The 13,727-nt window shown below is 47.9% G+C and overlaps 1 protein-coding gene across 1 annotated transcript; it reads left to right on the top strand.

Moving 5' to 3' along the window:
* The first annotated feature begins 6,821 nt into the window (after window positions 1-6,821).
* On the top strand, window positions 6,822-13,411 carry GSDMC (gasdermin C). Its single transcript, XM_073794254.1, is given in 7 exon segments — window positions 6,822-7,159; window positions 8,174-8,804; window positions 8,807-8,942; window positions 11,351-11,504; window positions 11,830-11,957; window positions 12,418-12,492; window positions 13,171-13,411. Coding segments are annotated over 6 exon segments (912 nt in total). The 5' UTR covers window positions 6,822-7,159; window positions 8,174-8,626.
* The last annotated feature ends 316 nt before the right edge of the window (window positions 13,412-13,727 follow it).

The following is a 13,727-nucleotide window of genomic DNA, read 5'->3' on the forward strand; positions in this document are numbered from 1 at the left end:
TGCCTCTGCTCCCTGCACACCTGGGAGGCAGGTGGGGCGCACACTCTGCTGCCCTCTGCTGGCGGGAACAAAACCGAAGAGGAGGACGGGACACCAGCATTTCCCACATTCAGGTCCACACACTTCCCATCACCATCATTGGGATGAGACTCTCAGTTTGAGGACCGGCTACACACCTCCGTAGAGATAAGAGAGGGTGAATAATGGCAGCAAATCACTGTGTTGCTTCCTCGGTGACAATGAGGACGATGCAGATTAAAAGCTAGACTTGCCCTCCAAGCCATCTCAGATCATTGCGGGCTAACTGTACTCAAATGCAAAGACCCCCCGATGCTGGCTTTTCTTTTCAACAACTGATGTGTCCTCTACTACTTGTGTGAAACATGAAAGAACAGTACTATCTAGCCTCTGATTCCCAGTTACTCAGGTCCCACTCCAGAGGGAGGGGACATTTTAAAATATGCTCAATTATCCAAGAATAACTAAAATTTTTAAATAGCAACTTAAACGTCCCAAAAGAGAGAATCACATTTTTCTCTTCTTCCCACCCACTGCTTTTGAGTCTCCGTAAGGCCATGATACCAAGGATACAGCCTCTAAAACTCCAGGTTACTATTGCCATTATTTCATTCATTCAAGGAAATCTTACTGAGTATCAGCTATGTGCTAGATGCCATGGTAGGATCCTATATACCTTATTTAATTTGATCCAACAGCAATTCAGTAAGATGAGAAAAATGAAGCTTAGAGAATTTGAATTATCTACCAGAGGTCACAAAGCAGGTGATGCGTTCAACTCCAAACCCAGATTCTTACGTGTGTCCCCACCGACCAGTCACAATAGTCCTCTAAGTATTTGAAGACAATCTTTGTTTCTACCAAGACAGTGAATCCCAAGATTTTTCACCACCCCTGCTTTCCTCTGTGTTGATCAAGGTTCCAAGATTTTGAAAGAGTTTAATTGCCTGGCTGAATTTATCTAGAAATAATATTTCCCCGCTTCTTGAAAGACATTTAGAGCTGTCAACCGGGCTTTCGCTCAGCATGAAATAATCAGATTTATCACAGAATCCACAGTAATCCCGGCGTAAGCGGTTGACATTTTACCAAGTCACAGCGTCTCTGAAACACTGAAAATAGCTCTAAGTTCCCCCATAATTCAGGTCTAACCTCCTACAGATTTTTTTTTTTTTTTTTTTTTTTTTGCGGTACGCGTGCCTCCCGTTGTGGAGCACAGGCTCTGGACACGCAGGCTCAGCGGCCATGGCTCAGGGGCCCAGCTGCTCCGCGGCACGTGGGATCCTCCCGGACCAGGGCACGAACCCGTGTCCCCCTGCATCGGCAGGCGGACTCTCAACCACTGCGCCACCAGGGAAGCCCCCTCCTAGAGATTTTTTTAAGGAAGACACTTAATACAATCAACGTCATGTTTAAGAGGGAGATTCTATTCTGAGGATATAAAAAGAAACCAGTGTTAACGCCCTCTGCCATTGTCCCATTTCTCCCGGCTCATTCCCTGTAAACCCAGCAGGGAGGAAGGGAGACGTGGGGGAGGGCAGGCAGGACAGCAGAGATGGGATTGAGGAGATGTCTTTATTTCAGTAGGTCCCAAAGCAAATAAAGGAAGGGAAGTCTGGCATCCCCGGCAAGCTTCCAGCTGCTTGACAATGCTGCCACCCTCTGGCGTAAATTGGAAATGCGTGAGATAATATTGTCAGTCACCGTCTTTCATTAGATGAACCACAAAGATGTCATCTTATATACCAATAAAGTTTCAAAAAACAAAATTACGCTCCAAGGTCTTCCTGGGATCTATTTAAACTATAATTCGGTATATTCCCTTTTTAAGCTCCTACCATCTAGTGCCTGGACAATTAGAGAAACTTCTTCAGTGTTCTCCTACCCTTCTGACCCATTCCCCCACCAGCAGCCAGTCTCCACTGACTTTAAACTGGGAGACAAATTTTGCTTGGGACAAATTTGTTCCTCTGGCGCATGAGGGATCCGCAACTGGCAGCCTGCAAGCCTAGGTTCAGCAGCTCAGGCTGTGTGTGTGCGTGTCCAGAGCAGTGTTTGAAACGGCTTTATCGGGGGCACCCCCTATCTCCTCAGTCCCCTGCCAACCTCTCCCACATGCCCGGTACAGACATGCACATCCCTTCACGGGTTTATTTACCCACATGGCCCCTGAAGTCAGGAAAGCTCACTTCCCTGAAGACAGGAAATTCACGTCCACCTGGACCCCCAAAATGTGACCTTATTTGGGAAACAGAATCATTGCGGATGTAAGGAGTTAAGCTAAGAAGAGGCCATCCTGGATAAGAGTAGACCCTAAATCCAATATGACTGGTATCCTTATAAGAAGAGACACAAAGACACACAAGGAAGAAGGCTGTGTGAAGATGGAGTCAGAGACCAGCGTGATGCGGCCACAAGCTGAGGAATTTCAAAGGTTGTCAGTGACCACCGGAAGCTAGAAGAGGTGAGGAAGGATTCTCCTCTACAGCATTCGGAGGGAACACATCCCTACGGACTCCTTGGAATGTATTTGGGGAGCAAGAGAGATGGTCAACAGAATATAAAAAGTTTGACTTTAACAGAAGGAAGTTCCCAAAGATTTGTAAGAGCTGAAGCAAGAATGAGAGTTTAGCTAAAAGTGAAGACGATAATCACAGAACAGGAGCACCTTAGAAATGACTAGAAATCATCTAGTTGAAAAAAACTCATTTCACAAAAAGGAAGGAAAAATCACAAAATAACTCACCTGTACCCCTCATCTCTCCTGTATTTTCAACCTCTCCCTCTTCACTGATAGTTCCCATGAGTGTTTAATCTCGCTCAAATGAAGAAAAAGTTCCCACCCAACACTTCAACCCCCTCGAGTTACTTACTGTCTTATAATGATCTGTTCTCCACCAACAGGAAGGGAACTTTAGAAACATCTACACCTGCCACTATTTCTCAGTCCACGGCGACGAGATTTCAGGGCCATCACTCCACACAAACAGATCTTGCTAACCTCCCCAAACGACATCCATGTAGCTAAATCTGATGTGTATGTTTAATTCACTTTTTTACATTTCTCAGCAGCATTCAAATCTTTCGGCCACTTTCTCCTTCTTGAAAAAGACTCCTTCCGCAACATGGGTAATTCCTCCCTGGTGTTTCCTCCTAGCTTTAGCCATCTGCATTCGTTCTCTGTTGTTGTTTAACAAATTACCACCAGTTTAGCAGCTGGTGGTAATTTGTTAACAATTTGTTAGCAACATTTATTTATTACCTCACAGTCCTTAGATCAGGATTCCAGACAAGCTTGCCTGGGCTCTTTGCCGAGGGTCTCACAAGGTCAATGTCAAGGTCCTGGAGGCTCTGGGAAGAATTTGCTTCCAAGCTCATTCAGGCAGAATCCAGTTCCTTGAGGCTGTAGGACTGAGGTCCCCATTTCCTTGCCGACTGTCTGCTGGGGCCTCATTCTCCACTCCTTACGGTTGCCCATAGTCCTTCTCATGTGGCCCCTCCATCTTGAAGATTAGCAACAGCTTGTGGAATGCATCTCATGCTTCGAATTCCTTTGAATTGTTCTGCCATCAGCTGAAGGAAATTCTCCGCCTTTAAGGATGTATTTGATTAGGTTAGACCCGTCAGGATAGCATCGTGCTTTAAGACCAGCCGTGCCATATAACATAACATAGTCCCATGAGTGAAGTCACAGTCACAGGATCTGGGGACCAAGGCGTGGAATCTCGGGGACCGCTGCGAAAAGTGCTGCCCACCATACCGCCTCATTTTTAGTTTCCTTTCCTGGTTCAACCTTCTCCAACCACCCTTAAATGTTGGGGAACCTCAGAAATGGTCTCAGGTACACTTCTTCCATATACTGCCTCTAGATCTAGATCAACCTCATCTATCCTCGTGCCTTCAATTACCATTTATAGAGCAATCTCTCCCAAATGCACATCATCAACCCAACTTCTCAACTCCAAGGCCATTACTTCAAGCTACCTATTTGACACTTTCACTGGGAGATCTCACAGCCTTTTCCAATTCAATATGCCCCCAAACTAATAAAAGATCCTCCTCTCCCAAGCCTGTCAGCCACTGCTTCTCAAAGCACAGCACTACCAGAACCCAGGAGCACGAGCCAGAAACTTAAACCCAGCTGGGTCAGACCCCTTACCCAGTCTTGTTCTACATCACTCTAAATATGCATCCCATCATCAAATTGTTAAAGATTTGGTTAGAAATCTATCCAAAGGATATAATATGAACGACAAATAAGAATTTGAAAAGATGCTTCACATCATAAGCCATCAGCAAAATGCAAATCAAAATGACAATGAAATACCAATTCATACCCACCAGGACGGCTACACTCAAAAACAACAAAACAGCTACAACAAGTCCTCAACAAATGTTTGTCTCATGGAAGTAGGACTCAGTTTTCTGAGTCATCTCAGTTTTCATGGTCATCTCCAAGTTGGGAAATCAGTCTTATGGTTTTCCACCCAGGAAACCCCAGGTTCGCTCTTCATAAACACTCACCTTGCCAAAGGGGTTCCTATATTCTTCTTGGACAGAGAGTCACAAGTAATACGAGTCATCATCTCTTTCCTCATCCTCAGTTTACTTTTGAGATAGTTGGAGGGTCCTGCCATCCTACCACCACCTCTCTCTCATTTAACTTCTTCCTGCCCCCATCCTGGTCCATCCCTCCACCTCCTAGGACCCCTGCCATTCCACAGAAACTAGGGCCAGGCCCCGGGGCAGCGGTGGCAAAGGCAGGGGCCATCTGCCCCGCTCTCCAGACGTACGTGTGCCATTAGGACCCCATCCCTCATCCCAGCAAACACACACCTCTTCGGAGGATGGGACCTCTCATGGTGCCTAGAAGCAAAATTCAATTCCCCACCCAAGAGTTAGTCAGAGGTCAGAGGCTGTGCTGAGGGCGCCAAGAGAAGGTAGTATTATTAAAGGTCATGAGGGATGATGAAGTGCTTTTAATCAAGGGAGGAGAAAAACGGATCCTCATTTTCAACAATAGCGTGTTTTTGCCAGTGTTGGAAAGTATGAACACAAGGAACTTAGATGAAAGGTTCACTTCACAGAAGTGCCTGCAAGTCGCGTGTTGACCACTAGCGGGCGAGCGTGGCTTGCTTGATATTAACAAAATTTAGGCCTATGGGTGAAGAGACGGAACATTACTATGCTGTCCAGGGCAGTAAACATTGGACCTACATGAACTAATTTAATCCTCATAGCAAACCAAAAAGGGAAATAATGTGCATAACAGATCAGTCACTTGCCAGAGCACTTGCCGTGTAACTGGTAGCAATGTGAACCCCTCATTGGGTTTCAGCTCTTGGGGAAATATAATTAGAATCTCCCAATCCAGAAAATCTGTCCACGAAGGGAATAGAGAAAGAAATCAACGTTATCATTGAATAAGCATTAAAACAGAATGTGGTGCATGTCATAAGCAATCCACTAAAAGACTGCAAAAACAGAAAGAACTCTCACCCTTTCATATATAGCCCCGCAGATACAACCAATTACACAGACTTATTTTCAAGATAAATAATAACTAGTCCTCCGGTAAGAAGCCTTGACAGAACCGCCTATCACATGTAGTTTATCCTGTCTTTACCTGGTAATCGACGTGACCACCTGTTAGCTAATTGGTTTTATCCAGAAGAAAAACAAACTTTTAACTTTTACAAGAGGAAGTCGATTTTGTACCCTGGGGCACGTGCCCGCTGAATTTAGGTTCCGCCCTTCCGCAGAAACCGGGAGGGGTGATACTAGGTGCTTACATTGCAAAGAATAGGTCTCAGGTCCTTGAGAAAGACTTTCCTGGGTCCTAAAGTTGAGTTTTCAAAAGGATTTATATACATTTCCAAGAGAGGAGAAAGTGCTTACACTTTTACCCAAGTTTTCTAAAATAAAGGTTCTAAGGAAAAGGAGGGGAAGGAAATCTCTTCCCTGATTTTCAACTGGGAGAAATAAGCCTAATTTTTTTTGTTTTGTTTGTTTTGGTTTTTTTTTGCGGTACGCGGGCCTCTCACTGTTGTGGCCTCTCCCTTTGCAGAGCACAGGCTCCGGACGCGCAGGCTCAGCGGCCATGGATCACGGGCCCAGCCGCTCCGCGGCATGCGGGATCTTCCCGGACCGGGGCACGAACCCGCGTCCCCTGCATTGACAGGCGGACTCCCAACCACTGCGCCACCAGGGAAGCCCTAAGCCTCATATTTTTAATTTCTATTTGTTCTTACACAGCCTTCCCATCTGTATACCGGAAATGAGACCATCTCTCCAGAGTTGATGTGAAGATTAGAGAAAAATGTCTGACAACGTGATGGACAGAAGCTTATCCTCATCCTCTCCAGGTCACCTGGATGCTTCCCCATGACCTGACGACACGATCGGGTCTCTGGCAGCTTGTCAACCCCTCCCCCAAGTGTCCTCCTCCTCCAGTGATCGCCTTCTCCCACCTGCTTGCCCCTCATAGAAACTTCGTTAAGAATCTCCTACACCCTGTGTCCTCACCCCCTCCCTGGCACCCACTGGAGTCTGTCCTCCGGCGAATTTACCCCACGTACATTACCAAGGAACACACACTTGATTATTCTCTCCTTGGAGCTCTCTTGTCCCGGGATAGGACGACACCATGATCTATGGGGTCTCCATTTATGGGACCGTTTCCATTCTGCCTCCTTCATGGGCTCTTGTCCCCTGACAAACACTTAATCTTTGGTGTTAGGCAAGACTCAGGGCTCTGAACATTTCTCATATGAAACTGGAAATCACCCTGGGTGAGGGCGGGATTGGGAGAAGACAGGTGAGGGAGGAGTTTCGAGGAGAGTAAGACGAAGGGCAATAGGAAGACTTAGGAGGCTAAGATTCCATGATCCAGCGCTCAGCCCCGGGCCCAGTCTCCTGGAAGAGAAGAGGGACTGTCATATGCTTGCTTTTCTAGGATTTTGCGTTGGAAATTGAGTCAGGGACCTATTGGTGGAAAGAAAACACAGTGAGCAGAGTCACGTTGATCTGCTCTCTGGAGTTCCTCAGACAAACTCTGCTTGACGTCAGGACGTCTGAAGATTGAAAGGGACCCTACTCAATTGGAATCTTTTCTCTACAAGACAAAACAATACACAGTCTGGTAAGTTCTAACTGGGGAATCAGGGGATGAATAAGAAGAGAGGATACTATTGCCAGAGACAGAAATGTTCAGGATAGATTTGTCAAATGAATAGAAGTGTTTTTGTTTGAGGTGGTTTTTTTGTCCTAATCTGACCCCCAAAGAAAGTACTACTTCTTCCTAAAGTTCTCATTAATAAAGGAGAATTCCTGGTAACAACATGCAAGCGTGTAAGGCTCAGGGATGTATCTTTCATATATCTTTATCCAGGTCCAGGCTTAGAGAATCTTTTTTTGTTCTTGTTACTCTCTGTTGTCCACTGATCCCTTGCAGGGCCCACACGAGACAGAATTGAAAGTCACATCAGGGATTTTACTTGATCTGTTGAAAATTCTGTCTTTATTCAACACTCAGTGAATGTTCGAAAACTGAATTCTGTATAACTGGGAAATCGAATTCCTCTTTGCCCAGAAGAGAGCAATTCCAATGAATTACTCTCATTCAATGTGGTCTGTAAAATGCACTTCACATTTTTGTCTACCCAGCTATTCACTATTTATTCATGTCTGCATCCTTACTACGCTGGTTTCGATTACTACCTCCACACAGATAACTCAAACACTTGATCTCCAGGGCATTTCTTAGCTCTGAGCTCCAATCTATACGACTGCCTGGGGTTCATTTCTTTTTTGTGTTTTTTATAAATCTTTTTAATTTTTTTCAGATTTATTGAGATATAAATGACAAATAAAAATTGTATATATTTAAGGTTTACAACTTGACATTTTGAGATACGTATATACATTGTGAAATGATCACCGTAATCCAGCTAATAAACATATCCATCACCTCACACACTACCTTTTGTGTGTGTGTGGTCAGAACACTTAAGATACGTCCTCAGCATATTTCAAGTATACGATACAATATTGTTAACTATAGTCACTATTCTGTACATTAGATCTCCAGGATTTTTTCATCTAGTACAACTGAAACTTTGAACCCTTTGACCAATGTCACTCCATTTCCCCCCAGGCCCTGGACACCATCATACTCTCTGCTTCGTCTATGAGTTTAGCTATTTGAGATTCACATACATATAAGATCTTGCAGGGCTTCCCTGGTGGCGCAGTGGTTGAGAGTCCACCTGCCGATGCAGGGGACACAGATTTGTGCCCCGGTCCAGGGAGATCCCACATGCCGCGGAGCGGCTGGGCCCGTGAGCCATGGCCGCTGGGCCTGCACGTCCAGAGCCTGTGCTCCGCAACGGGAGAGGCTACAACAGTGAGAGACGCGCGTACGGCAAAAAATTAAAAAAAATTAAGATCTTGCAGTATTTGTCTTTCTGTGTCTGACTTACAACCTAAAGTCACCTCCTATAATGTGCGTCCCTTCGGGAAGAATATCAAGGATCTGTACGAGGTTGCCCACTCTCTTCCCTGCCTCCCAACGGAACTTTGCACTCCCCTCCCATCCTCTCCTAGCAACATGCCCTCCCTGTTTGAGCCTATTAGCAAGAATTTGGTCAAAGAGCTTGGAGACAAAGACCTGAGGCCTGTCAAATACCTGTTGAGCACCAACAAATTCCGTCAGCTGGCGCTATTATGGAAGAAGAAGGGGACGCACGCGCAGTCCTGGGGACAGCCTACTGTTCCAGTAGAATACACCTCACGGATATCCTGGAGCCAAGTTCTTCAGTCCCAGGTAGTGTCAACCAGGGACGAAGGAGGCAAGGAGTGAAAAACAAGGGTGCTCAGATAGATTCTTGGTGCGACAGCCAAGAACCCCTAAGACACCCGCACAGGTAGACATCAAACCAGCCTTGCCTAAAGGCACAGGGCAAGGAGCTACGATTATTTGAGAATCTACTAACATCTGGACCCAGGCACTGTTTTAGCATATTGAATACTTACAGCAGCCTCTGAAGTTAGGAATAATATCTCCATTTGCATAAGAATAAATTGAAACTTACAAAATAATTTGTTCACAGTTAACACACCTGGGAACTGGTAGAACTGGAATCCAAATCAGGTCTGTCTGGCTCCAAATCCCAAACATTTTCTGCTCAGTGAGCTGCATCCTGGGGCTGACGCTGTGCCTGGAAAGATGCTGCTGTGTCTCTCCTGGACCACTGCTCAAGTGATGCCATCATTTCTTAGGCTAGGACGTTATCCCTTGATGAGGTGCTTATTTAACATGTAGGTTCCAGGTTTCTCTTTAGAGAATCTGATTCAGAAGAAACAGAGTGAGGTCAGGGATTCTGAGTTTTTAACCATCATCCCAGGTGATTCTGATGCAAGGGGTCCCCAGGCCACACTGAGGAAAGCTGCCCCACCTGATCCGGAGGAAGAAGCTGGGGATGGGCTCGGGGGGGAGGGGGGGACTACAGGTGCAGGGATGTGAAAGGATCCAGCAGGAATAACCTGGCCTCTCCTGACCTGGCTTCTTCCCCATCCAGACATTCTTTTCATCTCAGATGATGGTAAGTGGAAAACCTTTCCAGAGGTGAGTTCCTGAGCTGGGCAGGTTCTCTGCCTACACCTCGGGCCCCCCTCAACTCTGACCCCCTCTGGATGCTAATAAGAGCCATGCAAGGGGCTCAGCCAGCAGACCCAGAGGGAAGCTAACCTCCTCCACAGCCCGCCAATTGCTTCTGTCTTTTACAAGCCATAGACTCTTGGGGCCACAGAGGAAGGCACCTTTCTCCTCTGAATACCGGGGTGTGTGTGTCTGGGGGGAGCGGAGGTTAAATAACTCTTGGTGAGTGAGTCCTTCTGTTTATCTTTCCAGAAGAGCGTCAGCTGCAATCGGCGATGGGCGAGTGGCTGATTTTACAGCCAGGAAAGTGGGATCTGATCCCTCCCTGAGGCCTCCTGTCACAACCAGAATGCCACGTGATTGCCTCTGCTGTCCTTACCCAAGTCGCTGGGTCTGGCCCCCTGGGAGGGAAGGGGTAGATAGAAAGGGGACAGGGGTCAGGGAAGTAGGGGGCAGAGGGTCAGAGAAACCGAGTGGCTTCAGAGACTAACTCTTGGGTAAGGATTTAATTTCTCTTCTAGGCACCATCCTCCCAATGGGTGAGTGTGTGTTTCCTGGGATGGGGGATGGGTCCTAATGGCACACATACGTCTGGAGAGCAGGGCAGATGGCCCCTGCCTTTGCCACCGCTGCCCCGGGGCCTGGCCCTAGTTTCTGTGGAATGGGAGGGGTTCCACACGGCCAGGGAGGGGGAGGGACAGACGGGGATGGGGGCAGGAAGAGGTTAAGCAAAAGGGAGAAGGCGTTAAGAGGGCAGGACTCTCCAAAATGTCTCAAAAGTAAAGTTGGGGGATGAGAAAGGGAGATGATCACTTGTGACTCTCTTTCCAGGATGAATACGGGAACCCACTGGCCAAGGTCAGTGTTTATTAAGAGGGAAGCTGGGACTTCCTGGGGGGGAAACTGCAAAGCCAACTACCCAAAAGGTGGCTTGCATGCAACCCACAAAACTGAGCTCTACTTCCAAATCGCAGGTTTGTTCAGCCCCATTCGTTCATTCATTCATTCGTGCATGCACGCAACACTTATTGAGGACTTATTAGGCCACAGGCACTGTTCTGAGCAGTGGGGATACGGCCGTGGGCCAAACAGAAATGGCTGCCTCCCTGGACCTCCGCCTCTCAGCAGATCAGCTGGAGGCCACCTGAAGTCTCCTAGGAGAAGCAGAGAACCCCCAACTCCACTCCTTGCTTAATTTTGTGTGGTCATAGACGATACAGGCAGAATTACATAAGGAGGGTAGTTCATGTGTGCCAGGTACTCCCCCAAGCATTTTACATACATGAACTCATTTAATCCTCATAACCTCCCACTAAACAGATGTGGAAACTGAGCCCAGAGCACCTAAGATTCTCATCTCTAGAGCCCAATGCTAGAATCCACGTTATTCTAGACGTGTCCCAGAAAAGAGCACTTGCTCATCTTCTTCCACTTCCCACGACCTCTTTCCAGAATCTCCTTCTCTCCTCCCTGCCTTCTACCCCACCCCGGGTCCCTTCACAGCACGAGGATTGCCCATCTTTTTAGCCTGTTATGATAGCTCCAGCCCCAGAGCTCAAACATGCCGTCTGCAGAGATGCTTTTGGTTGGTAGATAAACGACATGGAGGTGCCTGGCTCATCTCACCACGGATGTTCTAATCAGAGAACTGTCCCCGCTTTCTGGTTGATGTTGATGCCTGAGGACAGGTTTCAAGCACCTACAAAAGGAGGTTTGCAGGGAAATGGAGGCAATGGCCCAGCTCCCAAAGGACACTCAGGATGCTATTCTCCACAATATCCTGGCCAGGCTCAAGGACCGAGAGGCTCTGCAGGACCTCATGGACTTGGCGGTGGGGGGGGGGCCACTCTACCTAAGGCTGGTCCAAGTTGTGAAGGGGCAGGTTTAGGAGATAGACTGCCAAGATACATGGGGAAGGAGGGCTGCAGAAGGGGGTCCCAAACGCTGGTCCAGGCACAATGACCAGGTCCAGGGCATGCAGCCCACATGCTGAAGCTGCTTGGAATCTGGGGGGAGGTGAAGATCCCGCCCCCTCCCACCTTGGTTAATCACTTGTAGACTCAAAAGATACTGGCAAAACTGCAAAACAACATCACTATTGCAATTACTATTATCGTTGTTGTTGTATTACTAATAATACCAGTTTCCTGTAGTTGGATCGGGGCCCCTCGGATCATCTGGACAGCTTTGGTGGTACCTTCCTAAGTGAGATGCAAGAGGACTCAAGAAATCTATGGCTCAAGTTAAGACTGCACATCATTTCCCTCCTTAAAGCCATATTGGGTAAGAATGATTTGAGGGAAATATGGGAACGTCACAAATTTGGCCTCTAGACCCAAAAAGGACAGGGTTAGATGCCGCCCACCTCTCTAAAACCCGTCTAATACCATGGTCTTCATCTCACATCACGCCCCTCTCCAAGGTCAGGAGGGGTCAGTGAGATAAATTCACCATATGATACAGAACCAGCCCGGGATCTAGAAAGACCAGTCCAAGTTCACCCAGCCTATCATTGGGTGTGGATGATTCCAGACTCCAGCCTAGAACCCCACCCGCTGGACCATGTTATGTAGCATCCTGGAGACCATCCCAAGAGCAGAAGGAGGGAACTCGCCTTTCAAGTCGAGCGGGTTTTCTTCCTCTGCCTTCGGGTCCCCCCCTCATGGGGTCTCCTAGTTCACAGTAGGGAGGAAGAATCTGACTACTCATCACTCTCTCTCCCCAAATGTCCCCTCGTTCCCGGGGCTGAGTGACACCCAACACGAGCTACTGGCCTGGTCCATAGAGAAGAGGATCCTGCTCCAGCAGCGGGCGCTGGGAAGAAATCAATCCCCAGGGGCCAGCCTCCAGGGATGGGGGTGAGGGAGCCAGGGATAAGAATGATCCTGAGGAAAGAGAGGTGACGTAAGATTCTGCTGAGAGGGGAGAAAGGATCCCGTGTGGCCACCGGGAATTCTCTGGCTGCCTCTCCCTCTGGGGAGCAAGCCCGGTGGGTGTGAGTCTACCTCATGGGGGTCTCTGTCTCCATGGCAACCCCAGCAGAGGGCGCCCACAGTTCTAAAAGAGGAATACAAGTTTGGGGGGCTCAGGGGATCTGAAACACCTCTGCTTTTCTCACGCAGTTACCATTTGCAAATTGCTCTTTCTCTCTCCACATACATGTATACATGAGTACATATGTGTGCACAGACGTATGCACATACACACACACACTGCACACACGTACACATACACATGTAATTCCAGATACCACTATTCTGCAAGGTCAATGTTAGTATCACCATTTGGCAGCTGAACAACCAAAGCGCAACAATTTCCAATGACATATCCGAGATCACACCGATCAAAGGACAGGACAGGACGAGACTCCTGGTCCCCTTGACTCCATGACTTTGCCTCTTCCATGACCCGGTGAGGCCCCTGGCTCTCGGGACAGAAGGTTTTGTCTCCTGATCTCAAAGGCTGACCTGCAACACCTGACCTCATTTCTTCCAGGTGAAGAGCATCCTGGAGCCCAACTTCAAGTACCCTTGGAACATCCCCTTCACCCTGGCCCCCAAGCTCCTCACCCCGCTGCAGGTAGAGGGGTTGGCCGTCACCTTCAGCCTGCTGGAGGAGTGCAGCCTGAGGGTGGCTCCCGACAGCCCCAAGGGGACCTGAGACCTGGAGGCCAAGAAGCCCTTGTTCACCCTGTACGGGTCCCTCTCAGTGCCGCAGCAGCTGGCCAAGGCCTGAGCCCTCCCCTGGGCTCTCAGTCCAGAGAGGCCTGTCCACACCCCCGTCTGTGCTGTGAGCACCCTTGGTGCTCAGGGAGCCTGGGGCCATGCTTCTCTGCCTCTCCAGTTTGGGTGCACAGGGACCAACAAAGACTCGAGGGAACATTCTGGGGTGACAGAGATACTCTGTATCTTGTAAAAGATTTATGCATTTGTCAAAACTCGACAGATAGCATCTAAAGATGTGAGCACTTTACTGCGTGTTAATTTTACTTCAAAGCAATGTACACAAATATTGAACTCTCGTTAATATGCACTCTGAATTGTATTGGGTA

Source organism: Tursiops truncatus, chromosome 17 (genome assembly GCF_011762595.2).
Source record: "Tursiops truncatus isolate mTurTru1 chromosome 17, mTurTru1.mat.Y, whole genome shotgun sequence".
Lineage (NCBI taxonomy): Eukaryota > Metazoa > Chordata > Mammalia > Artiodactyla > Delphinidae > Tursiops > Tursiops truncatus.